Source organism: Artemia sp. Qi Xiang Cuo, chromosome 19, assembly GCF_049724085.1.
Source record: "Artemia sp. Qi Xiang Cuo chromosome 19, ASM4972408v1, whole genome shotgun sequence".
Lineage (NCBI taxonomy): Eukaryota > Metazoa > Arthropoda > Branchiopoda > Anostraca > Artemiidae > Artemia > Artemia sp. Qi Xiang Cuo.
Window position 1 is genome coordinate 15,991,402 of NC_142812.1, and position 13,097 is coordinate 16,004,498.

The following is a 13,097-nucleotide window of genomic DNA, read 5'->3' on the forward strand; positions in this document are numbered from 1 at the left end:
AGCCCGCTATTCCGTAGGAGGCCCTGAAAATTCCTAGAGAAATAAAGAAAAAACCATTATACTGTGTAGTTCTATTATGTAGTCCTTATATTATATAAGGATTAATAGTGATATTATTATTTTGATTCATATTTCAATTATCTTTTTAATTTATCTTCTCAATTAACTACACTTTATTTATTTTAATTTACAAAATAAATTATAAATACTAATAAAATTTAATAATAAATTATATTTTAGTGCATGTGCCGCATCAGTTCGTGTTAGTCAACTTGTGCAGTCTTTTCAAATTCTGAAGAAATTAGGATTGGCTGGTCTACGGGTTATTTCCGATGCTGACTTATTTGCTGTTGCTGAATGCTGCCCAAACTTAGAGTCGCTAGATGTCACTGGAAACCGAGAAATAACTGAAATTGGATGCTCAAGGTAATACTTACATAATGAAACAGGCACGTACGTGAGTTTTTTATGTTTCGGGGGGAGGAGGGGTGATAATAAGAAAAATTATCGATATTTTAAATGACAATTGCCCAGAAATTTGGACAAATTTAGGATTTCTGGAGAGGGCAGGGCCCTGAGCCTCACCCCTCCATACTTACCTAGAATAGGATGAGGTACCTGGCGTTCAGATGCCTATATGTTATATTACAGCGGCTGCTTTCAGCTGACACTTTGAAAACCACATTCTCAGCAATCCAAGTTTCTGTTTAGTTGTTTACTTTTTTACCGGGCCAAATGCATTCATTTGATATGGACTGCTTTATTCTATGCTACGTCCGCTTTGCGTGAGACATTTTGCGTCAAAATGAACACATCCTAGTAATAATCAGGGCTAACGACTACAGAAAACGACTACCAAAAGCAGCCAAAGGAGCTAAGTTTCTGCTCTTGATTCAGGGTTAACGGCTAATCAGGGCTAACGGCTAATCAGGGCTAACGACTACAGAAAACGACTACCGAAAGCAGTCAAAGGAGCTAAGTTTCTGTTCTGGAGTCAGGGCTAATGACTACAGAAAACGACTACCAAAAGCAGCCAAAGGAGCTAAGTTTCTGTTCTGGAGTCAGGGCTAACGACTACAGAAAACGACTACCGAAAGCAGTCAAAGGAGCTAAGTTTCTGTTCTGGAGTCAGGGCTAACGACTACAGAAAACGACTACCGAAAGAAGTCAAAGGAGCTAAGTTTCTGTTCTGGAGCCAGGGCTAACGACTACAGAAAACGACTACCGAAAGCAGTCAAAGGAGCTAAGTATCTGTTCTGGAGTCAGGGCTAACGACTACAGAAAACGACTACCGAAAGCAGTCAAAGGAGCTAAGTTTCTGTTCTGGAGTCAGGGCTAACGACTACAGAAAACGACTACCAAAAGCAACCAAAGGAGCTAAGTTTCTGTTCTGGAGTCAGGGCTAACGACTACCGAAAGCAGCCAAAGGAGCTAAGTTTCTGTTCTGGAGTCAGGGCTAACGACTACAGAAAACGACTACCGAAAGCAGTCAAAGGAGCTAAGTTTCTGTTCTGGAGTCAGGGCTAACGACTACAGAAAACGACTACCAAAAGCAGTCAAAGGAGCTAAGTTTCTGTTCTGGAGTCAGGGCTAACGACTACAGAAAACGACTACCAAAAGCAGCCAAAGGAGCTAAGTTTCTGCTCTTTAGTCAGGGCTAACGACTACAGAAAACGACTACCAAAAGCAGCCAAAGGAGCTAAGTTTCTGCTCTGGAGTCAAAGAAGAGAAAGGAATATAGAGGTAAAGATAAAAATAAGTGAATATAAAAAAGGAATAAATTTTACTTGTGATAAACGTACAAAAAAATACCAAAAGTTACCCTCCACATGGAGTTGTTCCTTCGTGTTTGACTTCTGATTTCGAAAAGGCATTTATCAACTGCTCTTGGAACAAAATTTTGGCAACTTTTTTCTCAAAATTTGAAGTATAAGAATTGAAATAAGCGTTGATACTAAAAGCATTTTCTTTCTTACCTCTTAGGCGCTTAACCTCTAAATTTAATTGTATCCATTCAGCGTTTGAACAAAATTAAAGAAAGAAGTGAGAAACCAAACCGGGATGATTCTCAGCCAGGAAAAAAAAAGACGAAGTCAATGTTTCATCAAAGAATTTTGCCAAGCCGTCCAGAACGCTCTTAACAAGGGAAGGGAAAAAGTCAACAAAGAAGGGAAAGGGGAAGGAAAAGTTAACAAGGGAAGGGAAAGCAAAAACAGAAGAAAAGACTAATTTTTGAAAATAAACTGCACCTGAACTAGAGAACTGACTGAAAAAAGGACCATTCAAAGCATAGTATAAATATTAAACAGTAGCGAAAAATCCTATACTTTTCATTAAAGATTTTTGGGATACATCAGTCGAATACCTTTCTTCATGACTCCGCCTTCGCGCACACGTAATGACAAATGATCTGATTTAATTCCAAGTAGCAACTGAAGCTATTGCTGTGACGTAAAGGGAAACATCCCTTTCCGCGCGCCGTGATGTGTCCCATTTCTGAACCAATTATTCGCTACTGTTTAATATTTATACTGTGATTCAAAGGTTACATTGACAAGATCTTGCTCTAGCGACTACTGAAGCTTGTGTATTGATGTGATCTGTATTAAGACTGCTGAGTGACTTTTTTAGGAATGGTAAGTAAGCTAAAGCTCTCTTTGATAAATTATCATAAATAAGGCTCATTAAAACATCCCCAGTATGTATTGTTTATAAGCCTATTTACAAGGCCGTATCCAGGGGGGGTGACCCCCCCCAAAAAAAAATACTTGCCCGACTCGTAAACACGTAACAAAAACGAATATATATACATTTTTCATTCGTTAAAAAAAAAAAATTGTAAACTTTCCCCGAATAAAAAATCTTTTGTAAAACACTCCCCGAAAAAATCCTGGATACGGCCCTACCTATATATGACAATTTAATACAAAAAAAGAGTCTGATTTTTAAACAAGGAAAATTAGCTGTCTGTCTATGAGGCTGCAGTGATGAGCAGACGTTTTAGCAAAGGATTCCCCTAAGGCTTCCACAAGGCTCTAAGAAAGGGAAGGGAAAAGAGTGTGTATAAATGAAAAAATGACTAAATTTTTAAACAAACTGTACCGGACTAGAGAAGTGACTGAAAAAATACCAAACAAATGAAAGAACATTCAAATATTAAATCTGGTGAGAATTCTTTACCTAGCGACTACTGCAGTCTTTTTACTGGTATCATTTGTATTAATACGAGGCATCGATAAAAAAAAATAAAAAAAAATGTGTATACAAGTATATAGAAAAAGTGCGAGTATATACATAAAGAATATATATAATAAAAAGTATAAGTGTATATACAATATATATAAAGTATATATAAAAGTATATTAAGGTATAAAAAGTGCATAAAAGCGTATATACAAGTATGTACACATAATATATATATATATATATATATATATATATATATATATATATATATATATATATATATATATATATATATATATATATATATATATATATATATATATATATATATATATATATATATATATATATATATATATATATATATATATATATATATATATATATATATATATATATATATATATATATATATATATATATATATATATATATATATATATATATATATATATATATATATATATATATATATATATATATATATATATATATATATATATATATATATATATATATATATATATATATATATATATATATATATATATATATATATATATATAAAAGAAAATCTTTTGAAGTAAACTACACGGAACCAGAGAATTGACTGGAAAAAACAAAACAAAAGAAAGACCATTATATTTAGCCAAAGCAGTGGCCTAATTTCGTCAAAATCCTGGGGGGGGGGGGAGTTGGAGCCAATTTTCCCGAATCAAGTAAAAAAGCAGTGAAAAATAAAAAATAAAGAGCCATATAGTACTACACAGGCAAGGACATACTAAAGAAAACTGACCTGTTTCTCTGTTTTCGTAGTTTTGACAGGGTTTTTTCAAGAATCCAAGTTTCAGCTTGGGGGAGGGGGGCAAACTGGGGACTGGAAGGGGCAGTTGTCCCCCTGTCCCATCGCAAATTACACCCCTCGGCCAAAGAGCAAAGTTTAGATGTGGCGATAATTTTTTCTCTAGCGACTAATGGCGCCTGTTCACTGATTTGATTCGTATTAGGACGGCTAATTCATCTTGTTTTAAAATAAGAAGGAATGTAAGCTGAATCTCTTTTATTTATGTATTGCAACCAGGCTTTGTAAAGTATCCCCAGTATCTCTGCGCAAATTGAAGTCTTTATGTATGTCTGTTTTTCATTTCAATTGCCACCCTAAAAGGTTGTACTAAGCCAATTACTGGGGTCACTAAGGTCCTCGCGTCAAAAAGAATTAAGCGCAATGTTCGTAGGGCTATGGTAGTATCAAAATCGTTTTTCTCTTAGAATTTAGAGATGTGTCTATTGAAAGCTTATTTATACGGACACAAGCTTAATTGATAGAAAAATCTCTAAATTCTATTCTTTTTTAAAATTACCTTTATTTTGGATTTCCATTGAAAAAAAAAAAAACAAAATTGCCCCTCTCCCCAATAAAAAAAAACAAAAAAAACACAATTTAGAAGAAGAATAATATTTATTGGCTAAAATAACACAAAAGCTAGCATAAGCACGTCAGAATTACCATAACAAAACAAATGTTATGTGATAAACATAAAACAAAAAATTGAATCAATAATAAAACTGATGTCAGGGGATAAACATAAAACAAAAGTTATATCAATTATTAAAATAGGAAACAAAATAGGGGACAAAAGAGTTTTTGTACCTCATGGTCAACATTTGGGGATACAGGTCCAGTTGGGTATTTGGAGCTCTAAGAGCATTGAGCCTTGTATTAGGAAGGGTTGGGGGATTTTCTTTAAAGGTAGGGAGAAAACGTCGATGATAGTCAGAATTAAGGCACCTGAGACCAAAGTTCATGGTAAGGATGTGACGTCGTGATTCCAATGTAATAAGTTCAAGTCTAGCCAAACCTTCATTGTATGTAGTATAGGCCGTCCCCAGAATAATTTTTATTGCTCTTTTTTGAATACTTTCAATTTTAGAACATTGGTCTTTGGTCAACCCAGGGTGCCAGACAGGGCAAGCATATTCCAGACAGGGTCTTATATAAGAACAATAAATTATTTTAAGGTTTTGGATTGATATGGAGAAACGTTTGAGAAGAGAGAAAGATTTAAGGAGAAAACAACCTGACTTAAATAAGTGGGAAATGTGGGAATTCTATTTAAGGTCCTTGTCCAACTGCACACCAAGCAGTTTAACAGTTTTTAAATTTGGTATGCAAAGGTAACTATTGATAGGGGGTATATTTTTAAAAAAAGAAAATAACATGAAACTGATTTTGGATATGCTTAAGTTGAGTTTGACATTGTCAAGATCATTCTTTAAATTGTTAATTAGTGAATCGAGTCTAACATTCAAAGTATTAGATGTTTTACAAAGGTTCAGTAATGTCAAATCATCCGCAAATTTAAAAGAGTTGCCAAAACTTGGTAAAACCTTATTAAAAGCAATTAGAAATGCTAAAGGACCAAACTTAGTCCCTTGAGGTGCTCCACAGGAAATTAAGAACAATCCTGGTGAATCCTCGTTAGGAATGACTACACATTGCTCATAGCCCGAAAAAAAGCTAGCTAACATACGTAAAACAAAATCTCTTGTACCTAAAGCCCTTGCATTATATATAACTGTCTGATGATCCAAATTATCGAAGGCTTTGCTAATATCAGCAAAAACAGCCTTAACGTAGGAACTATTCAACTCAAGATGTTTGAAAATAGTGTCAAGTATATAAATTAAGCAATGCGTGGTGCTATGATTCGGCCTAAAGCCAAACTGATTTGGGTTGATGTTGTCATGAATATCGTCAAAAAGGAAATGGTAAATAAAACTTTCAAAGATTTTAGAGAAAATGGAGGTTATTGATATTGGTCTTAAGTCAGAGGGAACTTATGGGGTCTTAGTTTTTGGTATAGGAGATATAATAGCTCGTTTAAAACACACTGGAAAACTACGATCTACAAAACATTGGTTAAAAATAGTAGTTAGAGGTACACTTAAATACTGGGCACATTCCACAATCAAGTTGGTAGGGATATCACCTGGGTATACTGACTTATTTGTATCAAGAGTTTCGAGTTTAAGTTGAGTCTGATGAATTTCAATCACAGGAATGTCACTCACTGCACTGTTGGCCGGCATATGCTGGAGTGGCGGGTGAATTTTACAAATTGAAGCAAAATGATCATTTATGACATCCGCACCCACTGGGTCACCATTACTGTCCAGTAAGAAAAATTTTGAAGAGACCTTGGACACTTGTGGAAATTCTTAGGGTCCGAATACAATAACTTATTGAGCACGTGCGCACCATGCTCCTTTCTTGCTTTACGGATTTCGCTAACAACGATGTTTCTAAGCTTTCGAGATTCTTGGAAAAATCCTTCCTTAAAGAGTTTATCTCGTTCATTTATTAGGCACAAAATTTTTTTTATTCATCCACGGTTTGCAGTTAGGTTTGCGAGTAACATTTTTCACTGGAAAGGTGTCACAATATAACTGGAAAGGTTCCGCTGAAAACTTAGAAGCCATTTCATTACCACTGGTAAGACATAGGATATTGGCCCAAGATTTTGAACTAAGTTTTAATTTGAAATGGGCAACCTTCTCGTCAGTAATGGGTCTATTAGAGTAACTGATAAATTGCTTAGAGGGAAAGGAAGATAAGGAGGTCCAAAAGATGCATAGATGGTCACTTGCCCCTAATGGAGGGGCCACTTTGGGGACACAGTAGTAATCTTCAATGTTGGTAAAAATTAAGTCTAGGGTTTTATCACCGCGTGTAGGCGACTTGACCACTTGATCAAGGCTAAGAGCAGAGCTAAGCCACTTTTGGTCTGGCTCATTAAAATTACCACATTATGTAATTGCAGCATAGGGATAGTCGCAACGAATTCTGTCAGTATAATGTTGCAGATATACCGTCAGCTCCTCCTTAAACCCACTATAGGGAGGGAAATAAACAATACAAAAAATCATACAAAATGCTTAATTTGCGAGGTTTTTGGGTTTGGTCCAGAGCAATAGAACTTCAGTTTGGAGTTGTTCCCTATTTCGGAAAATGAAAGAATCCTATTAGGAAGGGTATACTGACAAAAAAAAGCTACTCCCCCATCATGAGATAGAGGGATACCATCTTTGTCTATCCTGGGCTTAAAATGGGAAATATAATTTGGAATGGAGCAAAAGTCTTCAGTTGCAGACTATGTTTCGGTAAGGCAAGCAATATCTATCTGGTTTTTGTCAAGACTAATTTGAAGTTCATCCATTTTATTTACCAGTGACCTTACATTCGCTAGAAGGATTCTGGAAAATATGTAGGAGGAGCAGCAATGTATCAAACCAGGGTTTCTTGATTTGTTATTGTAGACTTGTTGTAAGTTCTTGGGTTCATTTGATGTAAATAACGGGACTGAGGAGATGGACTAATTTGGCAAGTTAAATAGGAGGGAGCTGGAACGTAATATGGATATCTCCTGAAAGGGTTTCTTCGATGACGTTGATAATTCGTATTCATGTCGCTTTTGAGGACTGGTGGAAACAGTGGGCTGGTGTGGCGAACTTCGATTTTTGTGTGCTCAATATTCATAGTGATAATACACGGGAGAGAGTTTGACAGTTGATGATAACTCTTTCTGGTATTATTAAAAAGTTTTTTGAATGCGCCATAGCCATGATTCAAATGAATCCGGTCACAACCAAAACAACGACCACTTCCAAACTTAAAACAAACTTTCTGGTGTAATAGTTGGCAGTCAGAGACTTAAAACTCACCCCCAACATTAAAACTTTTGCAAACATGCAGATATTTACATTTTTTGCCTTTTTTGCAAATATCATTCAAGGAGAATTCGCATACACCCTTATGTGTAGTCAGTTCATGACCACTTATCTTGATTGACTTGACCTTTAGTTTGCATTCATTAGTATTCAACTTCATGTTCTCCAGGTCAGATGAACTCTTAATTATGTTATCCCCAAGGTAACCGAACTTTTGAAAAATACAAGTTTGTTTCATCACCTCTTTGTTACAGGAAACAATGGCATATTTATCCGGGTGGGATTTGTTAATGATAATTTCCTGATTTTGATCCTCATTAGCATCAGACGACTTTGGAGGGATTTCATTTAGACGTGACCTAAGGTCTATGATTGCAGATATTTCCTTGCTTATTAATTCTAATTTATCTCTCATTACTATAAGGGAAAGAAGTGATAAGTCCGATAGAGGATTAGAACAACAATTGCCACAAGTAGTAGTTTCAGTCTGGCAGGAGGCATTAGATTTGTTGGCTTCGAGGTGGTCATTATTACTTGGAAGGTTTGGAGCTAGAGGGGGCGATTGAATTTCCATCACAATGTTCGCCAGGTCATTGCCCGATAGATGACGAGGGGGAGTAATTGGGAGAGGCTGGGGTTGACTGGAATAAGTATCAGCAAAAGTAATTACCTTTTTTGGATTATCCTTGTTTAAACTATCCTTTTTCACAGAACAATCTAGGCATAGCCAACTTTTAGTCCATTACGTTCAATTCCAGCACCATTGTTCGTGGAAGTATGATCCACAGTCATTGCATATCAAACAGTTTAACGTTGCCCTGTAGCAACATTCGGGGCATACTCTCCTTGTCATTTTTTGGGTTTAGGATAAAATGGAGTTTAGTCTTTAATTAAGTCTAAATATAATCCTTTTAATTCACCTCCCCCAAAAGAATATTCTACTGCTACTACTAAACCACTCACTGCAACGCCAAGCCGCCTGAGGCCAACACAGCTGCGCACGCTCCTCCTCCATCCCAATCTATTCAAAGCTTCCTTCTTTGCATCCTCCCAAGAAGTCGGGGTACCGAAAAACCAGAAGGCAAAGAATTGGAGGGATCAAAACCCATTTCAGACACCAGGCTGAATTTCGTAGAGCCAAAAACAGGCACAGCCTGGAAAAACATTCAAATTAGATGAGTCAACAGTATCACAACGTTGTAAAGCGTTAGGAATGATCCAGGTGCAAGGACAACAGGTTCTTTTTTTTTTTTTTTTTTTTTGCTTTAAAGAAAAAACAAAGAAAATTTATTCAAGGTTTTACATGCAAGTACATAAATTGAAAAAAAAAGTATCAAATTATGACTAATGAGATAATTAGGCTCTACGGGTAAAATAGATAATTCGGATCAAAATAATATTTAATGTAAGACCTAATGACAGTCATTAGGTAATTAGATGACATACCTTATATTATGACTATCTTTTTTTGGGGGGGGGGGGGTGGTGTCGATACTAAGAAGATCACAAACGACTGCTTAGAAGAATGGCTAATTTTTAAGAAAGTATTCATTTTTTTTTTGTTTGTTTCATTATCCCTTCTTTTGTCCATTAAACATATTTTGCCGTGGAAAGATTAAAGACTATTGTGTTGAGTTTCTGTTTAATTGGAGTTTAATACCTTTTTTTTTTACTATGTTGTGCGTGTGGGGGGGGGGAGGGGTGATTGTAAGAAGATGATTGTTTAGAAAAATATTTGGTTTCTGAGAAGTAATTGGTTGCTTTATTTCACTATCCTAACATTGTCCATTTAATATATTTTCCCTGGTTCTCTGTGCTATATATATACATATATATATATATATATATATATATATATATATATATATATATATATTTCCTTTTAGGATAATTTTAAACTGCTCAAAGTTGAAGTATCTGGATATAAGCTATTGTGACAATGTTGGCGTCGAAGAAATTCAGCTATGGCGAAAGATGTTTCCAGAAATAGTAATAGTTTCTTCAAAAATTAGTGACCTTTAGACTTTTTTTTTTATCTTTTTTCGTTTTGCTAGTATGTCTTCTGTCATTACCTGAAGCCATGTTACGAATAACTAAAGTATTAAAAAGAAAACAGATTTGATTGTTTAAAATTCTGAACGGCTTAAATCCATGAGTGTGGAGAGAACTAGACCTTCCTGTGGAGGCATTGTGTTGGTTAAGTCCATGAGGTTTACTTGAATAATGAGAGTCAAAACTGGTTCTCATAAAGCTTGCATTTGCTAAGGAAAAGTGGTACCGGGCGCAACTTTCTCGAATTCTCCTTGGGTTGTTGGTTGTTTAAATAAAAGTTGTACCAGACACAACTTTTAATTAATACTAATTGCTTACGGTGTTTGGTCATAAAATGGCCCATAAGTTAACATGGTATTTTCGTGATGGTAAGACAGCAAACCTTATTGATTATTTAATTATAAACCGAAGACTGGCAGGATCAATACAAGATACTAGGGTATAAAGGAGTGCTGTTGTTGATGTTAAAAGTAAAGATAGCTATCAAGTAGTGTCTGGGGTAATTTAAACCTGAAATTTTGGAAGGGTAACTGCCTCCCGGGAAGCTATGATGTTGTTAGACTCCAGGATGAGAATTTGAGAGAAACTTTCCAGGAACAGTTGAATACTAAAATTCAGGGTTTTAAAATTTGAGAATGTGGAAGATGGATGGAATAATTAAAGGAGAACAATTTGTGAAGTTGCTGATGGTGTTTTAGGGAAGAAAGTTAAGAGCGCAGGTAGGAATATTAGGGAAAAGGCTTTATCTTTAATAGACAGGAGAAGGGGCTTGTATAAAATTACTGAGGATCTGGAAGATGCAGCTAGACGGGATAATAGTAAAATATTGCACTGGTATGATAATAAATTGAGAGGGAGTAGTCAATCCGGACTCATCCTAGTTAAAGATAGGAACGGGGCCACAATCAGAGTCCACGCAATCGCACTGCCTAAGTAAAGAACGATGTTGGCGCAATGTATTGATTTTTTTTTTTTTTTTTTTTTTTTAGACCAGAGGCCCTTTGTATCGAAAAATTTGTCGTAGAAACTTTGAAAAGGGCTCATTCGATTGGAAATTGGAGTGGCTTTTGCCCTTTTCAATAATCAAAAGTGATTGGAAGGCAACTAACATCCCTTCCACGTCCACCATTTCCCCAAACACATCCAATCAAAATTTTGAGATAGCCATTTTGTTCAGCGTAGTTGATTTCCAGATAGAAATTATATTTTTGAGGAGGAAACCCCCACAGCCCCCAGGGCAAGAGTTTTAAGTTATGCCCTGGGGGCATATAAGATTTTTATAGAAAGTGTTGTGGTAGAGACTTCAAAAAAGGCTCATTGGATTGGAACTTCATAGGGCTAGTGTCCTTTTTAATAGTTGAAAGTAATTGGAAGGCAACTAACCCCCCTCTCACGCCCACCATTCCCCCAAACATTTTTGGGGACTTCGTATCGAACTATTTTTTTCCACATACCAGGACTCTTCGTATCAAAGGAGTTGTCGTAGAAACTTTAAAAAGGGCTCATTCGATTGGAAATTGAAATGTCTAGTGCCCTTTTTAATAGTCGAAAGTGATTAGAAGACAACTAACACCCCTTCCACGCCCACCATTTCCCCAAACACATCCAATCAAAATTTTGAGATAGACATTTTGTTCAGCGTAGTTGATTTCCAGATAGAAATTATATTTTTGAGGAGGAAACTCCCCTACAGCCCCCAGGGCAAGAGTTGTAAGTTATGCCCTGGGGGCATATAAGGTTTTTATAGAAAGCGTTGTGGTAAAAACTTCAAAAAAGGCTCATTAGATTGGAAATTCAAAGGGCTAGTGCCCTTTTTAATAGTTGAAAGTGATTGGAGGGCAACTAACCCCCCTCTCACGCCCACCATTCCCCCAAACATTTTTGAGGACTTCGTATCGAACTGTTTGTTTCCCCATACCAGGTCTCTTCGTCTCAAAGGAGTTGTCGTAGAAACTTTCAAAAGGGCTCATTCGATTGGAAATTGAAATGTCTAGTGCCCTTTTTAATATTCGAAAGTGATTGGAAGACAACTAACACCCCTTCCACGCCCACCATTTACCCAAACACATCCAATGAAAATTTTGAGATATCCATTTTGTTCAACGTAGTTGAAAGTTCTGGAAATTAGATTTTTTAGCATATTTTTGAGAAGATGACATCCCCCCCCCATAGCCCTCAGGGCAAGGGTTGTAAGTTATGCCCGGGGGGCATATAAGTTTTTTATGTAAAACATTGTCGTAGAAACTTCAAAAGGGCTTTTTTAATTGGAAATTGAAAAGGCTAATGCCATCTTTAATAGTCGGAAGTGATTGGAAGGCAACTAATACCCCTTCCACGCCCACTATTTATCCAGACACATCCAATCAAAGTTTCGAGATATCCATTTTCTTCAAAGAAGTTGAAAGGTCCGGAAATTATATCTTTGAGGATGACACTGCCCCTACAGTCCTCAGGGTAAGGGTTGTAAGTTACGCCCTGGGGGCATATAAGGTTTTTATTGAAACCTTTGTCATAGAAACTTGAAAAAGATCTCATTCGATTAGAAATTCAAAGGGCAAGTGGCATTTGTGACAGTTAAAAGTTTTTGCAGGATAGCAAACCCCCTTCTTATGGCCACCATTCCCCAATACGCGCCCAATAAGAATTGTAAGATAGCTATGTCATCCAACATCATTGAACATTTTAGAAGTGAGACGTTTTAGGATGATTACCTTCTCAGAGCCCTCAGAGCAAGGGTTGTAAGTTATACCCCGGGGGCATATAAGGTTTCTTTAGATAGCGATGTTGTAGAAACTTCAAAAAGGGCTCATTCGATTGAAAATCAGAAGGGTTTTTGCCCTTTTTAATAGTCGAAAGTGATTGGAGGATAACTAACACCTCTCACACCCACCATTACCCCAAACACAACCAATCAACATTTTGAGATAACCATTTGTTCGACGTAGTTTAAATGTCCGGAAATTATGTTTTTGAGAACGAAACTCCCCCCACAGCCCTCAGAGCAAGGGTTGGAAGTTATGCTCTCGGGACATATGAGGTTTTTCTTATAGAAAGCGTTGTCGTAAAAACTTCAAAAAGGGCTCATTCAATTTGAAATTGAAAGGGCTAGTGCCCTTTGAAATAGTCAAAAA

At 36.3% G+C, this 13,097-nt stretch overlaps 1 protein-coding gene across 6 annotated transcripts in view; it reads left to right on the forward strand.

Annotated features, from left to right (window-relative positions):
- Nucleotides 1-10,025, forward strand: part of Fbxl4 (F box and leucine-rich-repeat gene 4) — a 54,789-nt gene extending 44,764 nt beyond the window's left edge. For all 6 annotated transcript variants that reach the window (XM_089104917.1, XM_089104912.1, XM_089104914.1 and 3 more), the window contains exons 8-9: nucleotides 241-426; nucleotides 9,801-10,025. In XM_089104917.1, coding sequence (XP_088961043.1) covers nucleotides 241-426; nucleotides 9,801-9,936 — 322 coding nt within the window. In that variant the 3' untranslated portion in view covers nucleotides 9,937-10,025. The remainder of the gene's footprint in view (nucleotides 1-240; nucleotides 427-9,800) is intronic.
- The last annotated feature ends 3,072 nt before the right edge of the window (nucleotides 10,026-13,097 follow it).